This window comes from Eleutherodactylus coqui, chromosome 13, assembly GCF_035609145.1.
Source record: "Eleutherodactylus coqui strain aEleCoq1 chromosome 13, aEleCoq1.hap1, whole genome shotgun sequence".
Lineage (NCBI taxonomy): Eukaryota > Metazoa > Chordata > Amphibia > Anura > Eleutherodactylidae > Eleutherodactylus > Eleutherodactylus coqui.
In genome coordinates, this window is record NC_089849.1 from 129,787,530 (window position 1) to 129,800,935 (window position 13,406).

Genomic DNA, 13,406 nt, shown 5'->3' on the forward strand with positions numbered 1-13,406 from the left:
ACACGACGTACCGGGGAGCGAGGCGTAATGGGGAGCGGGATGTACCAGGAAACGAGGCGTAATGGGGAACACGACGTACCGGGGAGCGAGGCGTAATGGGGAGCGGGACGTACCGGGAAACGAGGCGTAATGGGGAACACGACGTACCGGGGAGCGAGGCGTAATGGGGAGCGAGACGTTATGGGGAGCGGGGCGTAATGGGGGCGGGGCGTATCGGGGAACGAGGCGTAATGGGGAACACGACGTACCGGGGAGCGAGGCGTAATGGGGAGCGAGGCGTAAAGGGGAGCGAGGCGTAAAGGGGAGCGAGGCGTAAAGGGGAGCAAGGCGTAAAGGGGAGCAAGGCGTAATGGGGAGCGAGACGTAATGGGGAACACGACGTATCAGGGAACGAGGCGTAATGGGAAACACGACGTATCAGGGAACGAGGCGTAATGGGGAGTGAGGCGTAATAGGGAATGAGGCGTATCGGGGAACACAGCGTATCGAGGAACGAGGCGTACCGGGGAACACGACATACCGGGGAACACGACGTACCGAGGAACGAGGCGTACCGGGGAACACGACGTACCGGGGAACGAGGCGTACCGGGGAACGAGGCGTACCGGGGAACGAGGCGTACCGGGGAACGAGGCGTACCGGGGAACGAGGCGTACCGGGGAACGAGGCGTACCGGGGAACACGGCGTACCGAGGAACGAAGCGTACCGGGGAACACGGCGTACCGAGGAACGAGGCGTACCGGGGAACACGACGTACCGAGGAACGAGGCGTACCGGGGAACGAGGCGTAACGGGGAACGAGGCGTAACGGGGAACGAGGCGTAACGGGGAACACGGCGTACCGAGGAACGAGGCGTATCGGGGAACACGGCGGACCGGGGAACACGGCGTACCGAGGAACGAGGCGTACCGGGGAACACGGCGGACCGGGGAACACGGCGTACCGAGGAACGAGGCGTACCGGGGAGCGGGGCGTAATGGGGAACACGACGTACCGGGAAACGAGGCGTACCGGAGAACACGACGTACCGGGGAGCGAGGTGTAATGGAGAACGAGGCGTATCGGGGAACACGATGTACCAGGGAACGAGGCGTACCGGGGAACGAGGCGTAATGGGAAACGAGGCGTAATGGGAAACGAGGCGTAATGGGGAACGAGGCGTAGTGGGGAACGAGGCGTAGTGGGGAACACGATGTACCGGGGAACGAGGCGTAATGGGGAACACGACGTAATGAGGAAGGAGGCGTATCGGGGAACACGGCGTACCGGGGAACACGGCGTACCGGGGAACACGGCGTACCGAGGAACGAGGCGTACCGGGGAACACGGCGTACCGAGGAACGAGGCGTACCGGGGAACACGACGTACCGAGGAACGAGGCGTACCGGGAAACACGACGTACCGGGGAGCGGGGCGTAATGGGGAACACGACGTACCGGGGAGCGGGGCATAATGGGGAACACGACGTACCGGGAAACGAGGCGTACCGGAGAACACGACGTACCGGGGAGCGAGGTGTAATGGAGAACGAGGCGTATCGGGGAACACGACGTACCGGGAAACACGATTTACCGGGGAACGAGGCGTAATGGGAAACGAGCTGTAATGGGGAACGAGGCGTAATGGGGAACACGACGTAATGAGGAAGGAGGCGTACCGGGGAACACGACATACCGGGGAACGAGGCGTAATGGGGAACACGACGTAATGAGGAAGGAGGCGTACCGGGGAACACGACATACCGGGGAACGAGGCGTAATGGGGAACACGACGTAATGAGGAAGGAGGCGTACCGGGGAACACGACATACCGGGGAACGAGGCTTACCGGGGAGCGGGGCGTAATGGGGAACACGACGTACCGGGGAGCGGGGCGTAATGGGGAACACGACGTACCGGGAAACGAGGCGTACCGGAGAACACGACGTACCGGGGAGCGAGGTGTAATGGAGAACGAGGCGTATCGGGAAACACGATTTACCGGGAAACGAGCTGTAATGGGGAACACGACGTAATGAGGAAGGAGGCGTACCGGGGAACACGACATACCGGGGAACGAGGCGTACCGGGGAACGAGGCGTAATGTGGAACGAAGCGTAAAGGGGAACACGGCCAACGAGGTTTCTACAAATTCAGCAAGAAAATGACACTTTGGAAGGGAAGCTGTCGCTAGTATTTGGCGTTGCGAGCAGCGCGGCGCCTCTTTCCCGCACTGCAGTTAATCACCGCATCAAGGCCTGAATAAAAGTACTTAGACCATTTTCTGTGCAATTTATAAACAAGGCGGAGCGTCTGGTGGGCATGCCGGGCCGTCTCTGCTAGCTGCCTTGTTTCACCAGACTCTGACCCTTTCGCCTCCTCTCTGGTAATTGTCAGTGAGTCCCACGTCGCAGCGTGAGGTCGGCCGCACGTGCAGGTAAACTGTGTGCACAGCAAGCTGCGAATGCTCTGGCAGTTGACTTCACAACGCCGGCACGAGACTCCGCGGTGCTGCATAGACAACGCCATCTGTGCCAATCATGCCAGGGAGGTTGGAAAACAGCTGGCGGAGACCGTCCAGCGCCGGACGCCGCTGATATCAGACTGACCGCTCTGTTTGTTCCGTTTGAAAAATATTTTCGTGATAAAATAAAAGGAAACATTTTGGGGTTCACACGGCAATCGCGCCCGCGGCTCCTAATCCTGCAGTAAAAAGTTGTGCGTTTTCATGGCAAGCGGGCGTGATGTGATGCGTGATTATTCCCACCAGAAAGCCGCGATATTGCGGGAACAAAGATGTGGTTCCCTGCTCCCAGTGATCGCCGCCTCAGGCTGCTCAGGGGGTTGTTGCATTTTTGAACCACAGATACCCAGGCTGAGGTTCATATCATTCTTGAGGGTATCAAACATGGCCATAAATTTGTACTCACAAATTCTTCTGTGACGCTGCGACTTGAAATTGGGAGTACAAATTTATGGCCATGTTTGATACCGTCAAGATTGAACCTCAGCCCGGGATTCTTGCATACATGGAAAATATGAAAGATCTGAAGGAGGTCAAGAGGGGTGTCCTCTTTCCAATCATTTTTTTTTTAAACTTCATAAAAATTCAGAACTTGACTTGTAATAATATTGCCATCCACTAGGTGGTGCTGCATCTCCTTGCATGTGCAGGTTGAAGGAGAGATAAGACACATCATAAAACTGTCACATTCCTGAGCTCAATGGGTTTGTAAAATCCACAATGGTGTGTGTACCCCCACACACTGTAACAGCAGGGAGGCAGAGACTGTGGAGATCATATCAGTGTCTGCAGATCTGTCAGCCTGCAGGCAGTGAGTGCAGGGGAGCTGCCTAGGAAGATGGCTCCTCCTCCTGTTGCTATAAAAACGCCCCTGTGATCTTGTTACTAAGGAAGCTCTGCAGCTAATAACACAGTGTTGATTGCTGAGAAGCTGGAAGGGTGCCCTCTAGTGGCCGCCACATCAGTTGCGATTTCTAGTGGTAAAGCTACCACATTTTTAAAGCCATTATATTACATGGAATACCCGGATGTCTGGATGTGACGTTTGCAGGAATCATCTCCCTCCCCGTTGTTTTCCCCCTTGGTGTTGCCCCTGCGTTGGATCGCTGCTCCAGCCTGTCTGCACTGACGACTGCAAAAAAGACAGCAGTAAAAATTGTCAATTTGTCCAATTTATGTTTTAAGGGAACATTTAGGGCCCTTAAACTAAACCATCACTTTTTAACATTCATCTCGGTGCAGAAATATCTATATGGACGTTCCATACTGTCTTCTGTCTTCTTCAGCGACCCCTCAAGATGGACATCGGCCAAATCAGAATATTCTGTGGTATATTTGACCTGACGCAGGATGTGATCTCCCTTCTGATTGGGGAGGTGAGGAGATCTCAGAACTGATGCAAATGGCATTTCTTTCATCAGTTTGATTGAACTTGGTGACTGTTGGATTGTTTGCAGTCGTGTCCATCTCTCTACACAGGATTACACCTTGGCGAGGATGACGGCTGGTAACTGTGTAACCCCCGTCGGCCATGCCCACGAGTCAGGAGGCCGGACCCAGAGGCAAATCACAATGGCACAACCTCATCTACTGATATATGACCGGAACAATACTCAGAAGATCCTCGGACTCAGCAACACTATGATAGAGCTGCTGACGGGAGAGGTGAGCGCGCCGTAGTGATAATGGGGGCGCCTTATTATTACACAGCGGAGGCAGAAGATGCATCACATTTATCGCATGGATAGAATGCATTTTGCTAAAAGTTTGGTGTGATTTGGAAGACTTTAAACAGCTCCCTCATCAGAACTGTCTAAAAACACATAGTGTGCGATTCTAGTAAACCCGCTTTTTGGCTTATATGAAGCCAGCATCTGACACATTTAGTCAGTCATTCTCCCCATTGTGTCTGGCTGATGACCGTATTGTTATGTATCAGGTTCCTATAAGGTGTCAGGATGTGGCCGTCTATTTCTCTACGGAGGAGTGGGAGTACCTGGAAGGACACAAGGGTCTCTACAAGGAAGTCATCATGGAGGACCACCAGCCACTGGTGTCACCGGGTAAGAGCAGACTCTTGTTGAAGAGTTTGGAGAGTCTCCTATATTCCTCCATCACGCATAAATGGTGGAACTGAAATTAATTGTGTTAGATTTGTGGGATAAAAAAAGTCACAAATTACGGCACATGTCATGTTTACACAACAGATTGCAACTTTTATTGCCCCACACCAATTTTGAAAAGGCAAAAAAAGTGAACAGGATGAAGCGGCAGAGAGATGGTCTTCGTTGGCCCGTCAGATTTATCATTTCAAGACAGACTTTCTGCGGTAAAACACGGGCCTTGAAAAGAATGCACTTTCAATTTTTCCTTCACACTCGGGGCGCACAATTTCCCAGCGCTGCGAGAAATCGCAAAATTATGAAGCCGATGGCCCCATTCACACATGCGATGCAGCGTGAAAACAAAATCACAGCTTGTCCATTCTTTTTGCGATCTCGCCCATTGCTTCCAATGGGGCCGACAGTAGCAGCACTGATTCCATTGACATCAATTAAACATGATCGCTGAAGGAATCCCCTGCTGTGGCTGTCACAGCCATAGCAGGGGGTTGTGATATTCTCAGATTGTTCTCAATGGGGTTGGCAGCAGCAGAGCCATTTAAATCAACAGGAGATGATTGTGATCCTCTGGGTCCTCCCCGCGGTGAGGATTTTCAGGGGGGAACGGGAGTTGAAATCTAAGCCCTACCCCGAAAATAATCCCTAACTGTGGAAGAAAAAAAACCCATCACCTTAGAAGCGCTGTCCTCTCTGGCGCGTCCTTTAGCAGGTCCCCGACACTCTTGTTCCGCTTCTCTTCTGGCCGGGGATTGAAAAATCACAGCCTCCTGAAAGCGTTGCCTCTGATTAGCTGAGTGCTGTGACCAATCAGAGGCAGTGCTCAGCTGCAGCAGGGGATTCCTTCAATGATCGTGTCCCATTGATTTAAATGAGAAGGTTGATGTTGCGGCTCCTACTTCTTCTAAGGCCGGGATGCCCGCAGCAGATTCCAGCTGTGAGTCTGGCTGGCGACCCTGTGTACCTTATTTTCAGTATTGTGGATGAACGCCGTGCCTCGTATGTTTGTATTTCCCACGCCCTGGCTACGCGACGGCGAGGGTACCTGCAGCCCATACGAAATGTTAATTCTGTATATGCTGCGGGTCTGACGGCCTTCGTCACTTCAATGGAGGCTATCTACGATAAAATAGAGCATGCTGCAATTATTCTCCCACTCGTGGAATAAGCAGTTCGGATCCGCATGGCCGCCAATCGCAGATTGGAATCTGGCCATGTGAGCTTGGCCTAAATAAGACTGACTCCTCTATCGATAAAACATTGAATGTAAGAAATCTACCATTCATTTTTTTAAATCTCTCTCAAATGCTAATACTAATAGAATGCCACCACCTTCTTAATTGAAGTACAATGCTGCATTATATGTTTCTCCATTCAGGTTCCTACAGTCCAGAATTCTCCCGGTTTAATCTTCCTCATAGTCTCCTCCACAAGACTTTGGTCCTCTTCCAGACTGACCCTTCAAGAAGTGCGAGGTACAAGGAGCTGATAACAGAGAGGATATTAAACCTTTCTCTGGAGATCATCTACCTGCTTTCCCGAGAGGTGACGGATTTTTGTGTATTACGTCACATGACCTAAGTTCTATAATTGGAAGGGTATGTTCACACTTGCAGAATCCACGTTCCTGCCTAAAAAATGGCAGCAGAAACCTGACAAATCTTTGGCCTTGGATGTCCGTGGGTCTGAACGCGAATTTAGCTCTTTCCAATGAGTAAATCCATGTTCGGAATTACTGATGTGGAATCTGTATCAAGAAGTGCATTGTGACATTGACAGCGACGGGGCGGGTTTGATGAGGAATCTGGGCCACATTCTGCCATGTGAACATATCCTTGGACTAAGAGAAGGCCAAGCAAAGGAAAAAAAAAACTGCATCAAAAGCCGCATGTGAACAACCTTTAAAGTCCCTCTGCAGTCCCAGGACATCTTGTTTTATTCCCACGTGGCAACACTCTGGTGATCCAAGGTGGTCGCACTGCTTCCTAGGCCGCATCGGGGAGCATTAGGTAGTGCAAGACATTAAATGCTGTTCTCATTGGCTCAACTGAGCAGCTTTCCTCAGAAAGCAGCGTGCAGTGGCTGATTACAAGAGCGCAGCAGCCATCCTAGATCACCAGAGCACGGAAGTTTATGGGACTGGAAGAGGACGCCAGGTAATCTACCCCCTCCTGCCCATCCCAGGAAGACCTTTTGTCCTTTAAGGAGATTTCAACCCTAAAATTCAAGATTGTCCATATATTAGTAAAACAGGGGTTAGTATCAAGACTTGATCATTGGGTTTTACTCCCTTATTGACCTTTTGCTGTTTAGTTACAGTGTTTTCCTGCCTTTTTAAAAAAGAATACAAGAAAAAGATAATAAACTTTGTCCATCACTCCAAGCGTGGATTCATTAACACATTGATAAATCCTCTATAGTAACACAGGGAAGTGACTGCAAAGTGGAGGATTCTGGGACTATTTCTAATATGCATCATTGTCTCACACAGAATTTTACAGTAGTGAGGAAACCCTCTAGTGAGTGTGTGATACCTGGCGGCTGCTCCCGAATGTCAGAAGGAAGGAGCCGGACCCAAAACCCTATGATGGAGCCTTCATCACACTTACCGATACCCGGCAGAAACAAGGAGCAGAAGATCCTAGACCTCATCAACAAGATCATCGAGCTACTGACCGGAGAGGTGAGCGCCGCCGGGGGTGATGGGATATCCTACAGTAATTCAAAGGGTAATATAGGGCTGGGGGGATGAACTGAATTAATTAGATTAATTTGCTATTTAGAGTATGGGGGTCTGTGGGGAGGTCAGTATGGGGGGTCTGTGGGGAGGTCAGTATGGGGGTCTGTGGAGAGGTCAGTATGGGGGTCTGTGGAGAGGTCAGTATGGGGGTCTGTGGAGAGGTCAGTATGGGGGTCTGTGGAGAGGACAGTATGGGGGTCTGTGGAGAGGTCAGTATGGGGGTCTGTGGAGAGGACAGTATGGGGGTCTGTGGGGAGGTCAGTATGGGGGGTCTGTGGGGAGGTCAGTATGGGGGTCTGTGGAGAGGTCAGTATGGGGGTCTGTGGAGAGGTCAGTATGGGGGTCTGTGGAGAGGTCAGTATGGGGGTCTGTGGGGAGGTCAGTATGGGGGTCTGTGGGGAGGTCAGTATGGGGGTCTGTGGAGAGGTCAGTATGGGGGTCTGTGGAGAGGTCAGTATGGGGGTCTGTGGAGAGGTCAGTATGGGGGTCTGTGGAGAGGTCAGTATGGGGGGGGGGCTGTGGGGAGGTCAGTATGGGGGGGGGCTGTGGGGAGGTCAGTATGGGGGGGGGCTGTGGGGAGGTCAGTATGGGGGGGGCTGTGGGGAGGTCAGTATGGGGGGGCTGTGGGGAGGACAGTGTGGAGGTCTGTTGAGAGGTCAGTATGGGGGGCTATATAGAGGTCAGTATGGAGGCTGTAGAGAGGTCAGTGGGGAGGACAGTATGTTGGGGGTTTGTAGGGAGTTCAGGTATGGGGGCTGTAGAGAGATCAGTAGAGGGAGGAACTGTGGGGAGATCAGTATGGGGGTCTTTGGAGAGGACAGTATGGGGGTCTTTGGAGAGGACAGTATGGGGGTCTGTGGAGAGGTCAGTATGGGGGTCTGTAGAGACGTCAGAATGGGGGACTGTAGAGAGGTCAGTATGTTGAGGGGTTGTGGGAAGTTCAGTTATGGGGGACTGTAGAGAGGTCAGTAGGGGGAGGGGCTGTGGGTAGTGCAGTATAGGGGGCTGTAGAGAGATCAGTAGCGGCTGGGCTGTGGGGAGTTCAGTTTGGGGGGCTGTGGAGAGGTCAGTATGGCGGGGCTGTGGAGAGGTCAGTATGGGGGGGCTGTGGAGAGGTCAGTATGGGGGGGCTGTGGAGAGGTCAGTATGGGGGCGCTGTGGAAAGGTCAGTATGGGGGGGCTGTGGAGAAGTCAGTATGGGGGGGCTGTGGAGAGGTCAGTATGGGGGGGCTGTGGAGAGGTCAGTATGGGGGGGCTGTGGGGAGGTCAGCATGGGGGGCTGTGGGGAGGACAGTATGGGGGGCTGTGGGGAGGACAGTATGGGGGGCTGTGGAGAGGTCAGTATGGGGGGCTGTATAGAGGTCAGTATGGAGGCTGTAGAAAGGTCAGTGGAGAAGTCAGTATGGGGGAGCTGTGGAGAGGACAGTATGGCGTGCTGTGGAGAGGACAGTATGTTGGGCTGTGGAGAGGTCAGTATGGAGGGCTGTGGGAAGATCAGTATGGGGAGCTGTGGGGAGGTCAGTATGGGGGGCTGTGGAGAGAACAGTATGGGGAGCTGTGGGAAGATCAGATTGGGGGGTCTGTGGGGAGGTCAGTATGGGAATCTGTGGGGAGGTCAGTATGGGGGTCTGTGGAGAGGTCAGTATGGGGGTCTGTGGAGAGGTCAGTATGGGGGTCTGTGGAGAGGTCAGTATGGGGGTCTGTGGAGAGGTCAGTATGGAGGCTGTAGAGAGGTCAGTATGGAGGCTGTAGAGAGGTCAGTATGGAGGCTGTAGAGAGGGCAGTGGGGAGGTCAGTATGGGGGTCTGTGGGGAGGTCAGTATGGGGGTCTGTGGGGAGGTCAGTATGGGGGTCTGTGGGGAGGTCAGTATGGGGGTCTGTGGAGAGGACAGTATGGGGGTCTGTGGAGAGGTCAGTATGGCGGGCTGTGGAGTTGTCAGTATGGCGGGCTGTGGGGAGGTCAGTATGGGGGGGGCTGTGGAGAGGTCAGTATGGGGGGGGCTGTGGAGAGGTCAGTATGGGGGGCTGTGGAGAGGTCAGTATGGGGGGGGCTGTGGAGAGGTCAGTATGGGGGGCTGTGGAGAGGTCAGTATGGGGAGCTGTGGAGTTGTCAGTATGGGGGGCTGTAGAGAGGTCAATAGAGGGAGGGGCTGTGGGGAAGTCAGTATGGGGGACTGTAGATAGATTAGTAGGGGCTGGGCTGTGGGGAGTTCAGTATGGGGGGCTGTGGAGAGGACAATATGGGGGTCTGTGGAGAGGACAATATGGGGGTCTGTGGAGAGGACAATATGGGGGTCAGTGGAGAAGACAATATGGGGGTCAGTGGAGAGGACAATATGGGGGTCTGTGGAGAGGACAATATGGGGGTCTGTGGAGAGGACAGTATGGGGGGCTGTGGATACGTTAGTATTGGGGGCTGTAGAGACGTCCGTATGGAGGCTGTAGAGAGGTCAGTGGGGAGGTCAGTATGTTGGGGGGTTGTGGGGAGTTCAGTTATGGGGTCTGTGGAGAGGTTGGTGTGGAGGTCTGTTGAGAGGTCAGTATGGGGGGCTATATAGAGGTCAGTATGGAGGCTGTAAAGAGGTCAGTGGGGAGTTCAGTTATGGGGGCTGTAGAGAGATCAATAGAGGGAGGAACTGTGGGGAAGTCAGTATGGGAGGCTGTGGAGAGGACACTATGGGGGTCTGTGGAGAGGACAGTATGGGGGGTCTGTGGAGAGGACAGTATGGGGGGTCTGTGGAGAGGACAGTATGGGGGGTCTGTGGAGAGGACAGTATGGGGGGTCTGTGGAGAGGACAGTATGGGGGGTCTGTGGAGAGGACAGTATGGGGGGTCTGTGGAGAGGACAATATGGGGGTCTGTGGAGAGGACAGTATGGGGGTCTGTGGGGAGGACAGTATGGGGGTCTGTGGGGAGGACAGTATGGGGGTCTGTGGAGAGGACAGTATGGGGGTCTGTGGGGAGGACAGTATGGGGGTCTGTGGGGAGGACAGTATGGGGGTCTGTGGAGAGGACAGTATGGGGGTCTGTGGAGAGGACAATATGGGGGTCTGTGGGGAGGACAGTATGGGGGTCTGTGGAGAGGACAATATGGGGGTCTGTGGGGAGGACAGTATGGGGGTCTGTGGAGAGGACAATATGGGGGTCTGTGGAGAGGACAATATGGGGGTCTGTGGAGAGGACAATATGGGGGTCTGTGGAGAGGACAGTATGGGGGGCTGTGGAGACGTCCGTATGGAGGCTGTAGAGAGGTCAGTGTGGAGGTCAGTATGTTGGGGATTGTGGGGAGTTCAGTTATGGGGTCTGTGGGGAGGTCGGTGTGGAGGTCTGTTGAGAGGTCAGTATGGGGGGCTATATAGAGGTCAGTATGGAGGCTGTAAAGAGGTCAGTGGGGAGTTCAGTATGTTGGGGGTTTGTAGGGAGTTCAGTTATGGGGGCTGTAGAGAGATCAATAGAGGGAGGAACTGTGGGGAAGTCAGTATGGGAGGCTGTGGAGAGGACAGTATGGGGGTCTGTGGAGAGGTCAGTATGGGGGTCTGTGGAGAGGTCAGTATGGGGGTCTGTGGAGAGGTCAGTATGGGGGTCTGTGGAGAGGTCAGTATGGGGGGTCTGTGGAGGGGACAGTATGGGGGTCTGTGGAGAGGACAGTATGGGGGTCTGTGGGGAGGTCACTATGGGGGTCTGCGGGGAGGTCACAATGGGGGTCTGTGGAGAGGACAGTATGGGGGTCTGTGGAGAGGACAGTATGGGGGGGCTGTGGAGAGGTCAGTATGGGGGGGCTGTGGAGAGGTCAGTATGGGGGGGCTGTGGAGAGGTCAGTATGGGGGGGCTGTGGGGAGGTCAGTATGGGGGGGCTGTGGGGAGGTCAGTATGGGGGGGCTGTGGGGAGGTCAGTATGGGGGGGCTGTGGGGAGGTCAGTATGGGGAGTTGTGGGGAGGTCAGTATGGGGAGTTGTGGGGAGGTCAGTATGGGGAGCTGTGGGGAGATCAGTATGGGGAGCTGTGGGGAGATCAGTATGGGGAGCTGTGGGGAGATCAGTATGGGGAGCTGTGGGGAGGTCAGCATGTGGGGCTGTGGGGAGGTCAGTATGGGGGGCTGTGGGGAGGTTAGTATGGGGGTCTGTGGAGAGGACAGTATGGGGGGTCTGTGGAGAGGACAGTATGGAGGTCTGTGGAGAGGTCAGTATGGGGGGTCTGTGGAGAGGACAGTATGGGGGTCTGTGGAGAGGTCAGTATGGGGGTCTGTGGAGAGGACAGTATGGGGGGCTGTGGAGACGTCCGTATGGAGGCTGTAGAGAGGTCAGTGTGGAGGTCAGTATGTTGGGGATTGTGGGGAGTTCAGTTATGGGGTCTGTGGGGAGGTCGGTGTGGAGGTCTGTTGAGAGGTCAGTATGGGGGGCTATATAGAGGTCAGTATGGAGGCTGTAAAGAGGTCAGTGGGGAGTTCAGTATGTTGGGGGTTTGTAGGGAGTTCAGTTATGGGGGCTGTAGAGAGATCAATAGAGGGAGGAACTGTGGGGAAGTCAGTATGGGAGGCTGTGGAGAGGACAGTATGGGGGTCTGTGGAGAGGTCAGTATGGGGGTCTGTGGAGAGGTCAGTATGGGGGTCTGTGGAGAGGTCAGTATGGGGGGTCTGTGGAGGGGACAGTATGGGGGTCTGTGGAGAGGACAGTATGGGGGTCTGTGGGGAGGTCACTATGGGGGTCTGCGGGGAGGTCACAATGGGGGTCTGTGGAGAGGACAGTATGGGGGTCTGTGGAGAGGACAGTATGGGGGGGCTGTGGAGAGGTCAGTATGGGGGGGCTGTGGAGAGGTCAGTATGGGGGGGCTGTGGAGAGGTCAGTATGGGGGGGCTGTGGGGAGGTCAGTATGGGGGGGCTGTGGGGAGGTCAGTATGGGGGGGCTGTGGGGAGGTCAGTATGGGGGGGCTGTGGGGAGGTCAGTATGGGGGGGCTGTGGGGAGGTCAGTATGGGGGGTTGTGGGGAGGTCAGTATGGGGAGCTGTGGGGAGATCAGTATGGGGAGCTGTGGGGAGATCAGTATGGGGAGCTGTGGGGAGATCAGTATGGGGAGCTGTGGGGAGGTCAGTATGGGGGCTGTGGGGAGGTCAGCATGTGGGGCTGTGGGGAGGTCAGTATGGGGGGCTGTGGGGAGGTTAGTATGGGGGTCTGTGGAGAGGACAGTATGGGGGGTCTGTGGAGAGGACAGTATGGAGGTCTGTGGAGAGGTCAGTATGGGGGGTCTGTGGAGAGGACAGTATGGGGGTCTGTGGAGAGGACAGTATGGGGGTCTGTGGAGAGGTCAGTATGGGGGTCTGTGGAGAGGACAGTATGGGGGGTCTGTGGAGAGGACAGTATGGGGGGTCTGTGGAGAGGACAGTATGGGGGTCTGTGGAGAGGACAGTATGGGGGTCTGTGGAGAGGACAGTATGGGGGTCTGTGGAGAGGTCAGTATGGGGGGGCTGTGGGGAGGTCAGTATGGGGGGGCTGTGGGGAGGTCAGTATGGGGGGGCTGTGGGGAGATCAGTATGGGGACTGTGGGGAGGTCAGTATGGGGGGTTGTGGGGAGGTCAGTATGGGGGGCTGTGGGGAGGTCAGTATGGGGGGCTGTGGGGAGGTCAGTGTGGGGGGGCTGTGGGGAGGTCAGTATGGGGGGCTGTGGGGAGGTCAGTATGGGGGGCTGTGGGGAGGTCAGTATGGGGGGTTGTGGGGAGGTCAGTATGGTGGGCTGTGGGAGGTCAGTATGGTGGGCTGTGGGGAGGTCAGTATGGCGGGCTGTGGGGAGGTCAGTATGGCGGGCTGTGGGAAGATCAGTATGGGGAGCTGTGGGGAGATCAGTATGGGGAGCTGTGGGGAGGTCAGTATGGGGGGCTGTGGGGAGGTCAGATTGTGGGGGCTGTGGGGAGGTCAGCATGTGGGGCTGTGGGGAGGTCAGTATGGGGGGCTGTGGGGAGGTTAGTATGGGGGTCTGTGGAGAGGTCAGTATGGGGGGCTGTGTGAGGCGCACTCCTCAGGCCCTGTGTGAGGCGCACTCCTCAGGCCC

The 13,406-nt window shown here is 55.0% G+C and overlaps 1 protein-coding gene across 4 annotated transcripts in view; it reads left to right on the plus strand.

Annotated features, from left to right (window-relative positions):
- LOC136588507 (zinc finger protein 665-like) overlaps positions 1 to 13,406 on the plus strand; it is a 41,866-nt gene that overhangs the window by 3,732 nt on the left and 24,728 nt on the right. For 2 of the 4 annotated variants that reach the window (XM_066587774.1, XM_066587773.1), the window contains exons 2-6: positions 3,791 to 3,880; positions 3,984 to 4,169; positions 4,444 to 4,567; positions 6,003 to 6,169; positions 7,116 to 7,307. In XM_066587774.1, coding sequence (XP_066443871.1) covers positions 3,803 to 3,880; positions 3,984 to 4,169; positions 4,444 to 4,567; positions 6,003 to 6,169; positions 7,116 to 7,307 — 747 coding nt within the window. In that variant the 5' untranslated portion in view covers positions 3,791 to 3,802. Of the gene's footprint in view, positions 1 to 3,746; positions 3,881 to 3,961; positions 4,170 to 4,443; positions 4,568 to 6,002; positions 6,170 to 7,115; positions 7,308 to 13,406 lie in introns of all 4 variants that reach the window. The other 2 variants (XM_066587775.1, XM_066587777.1) reach the window with 2 other exon arrangements.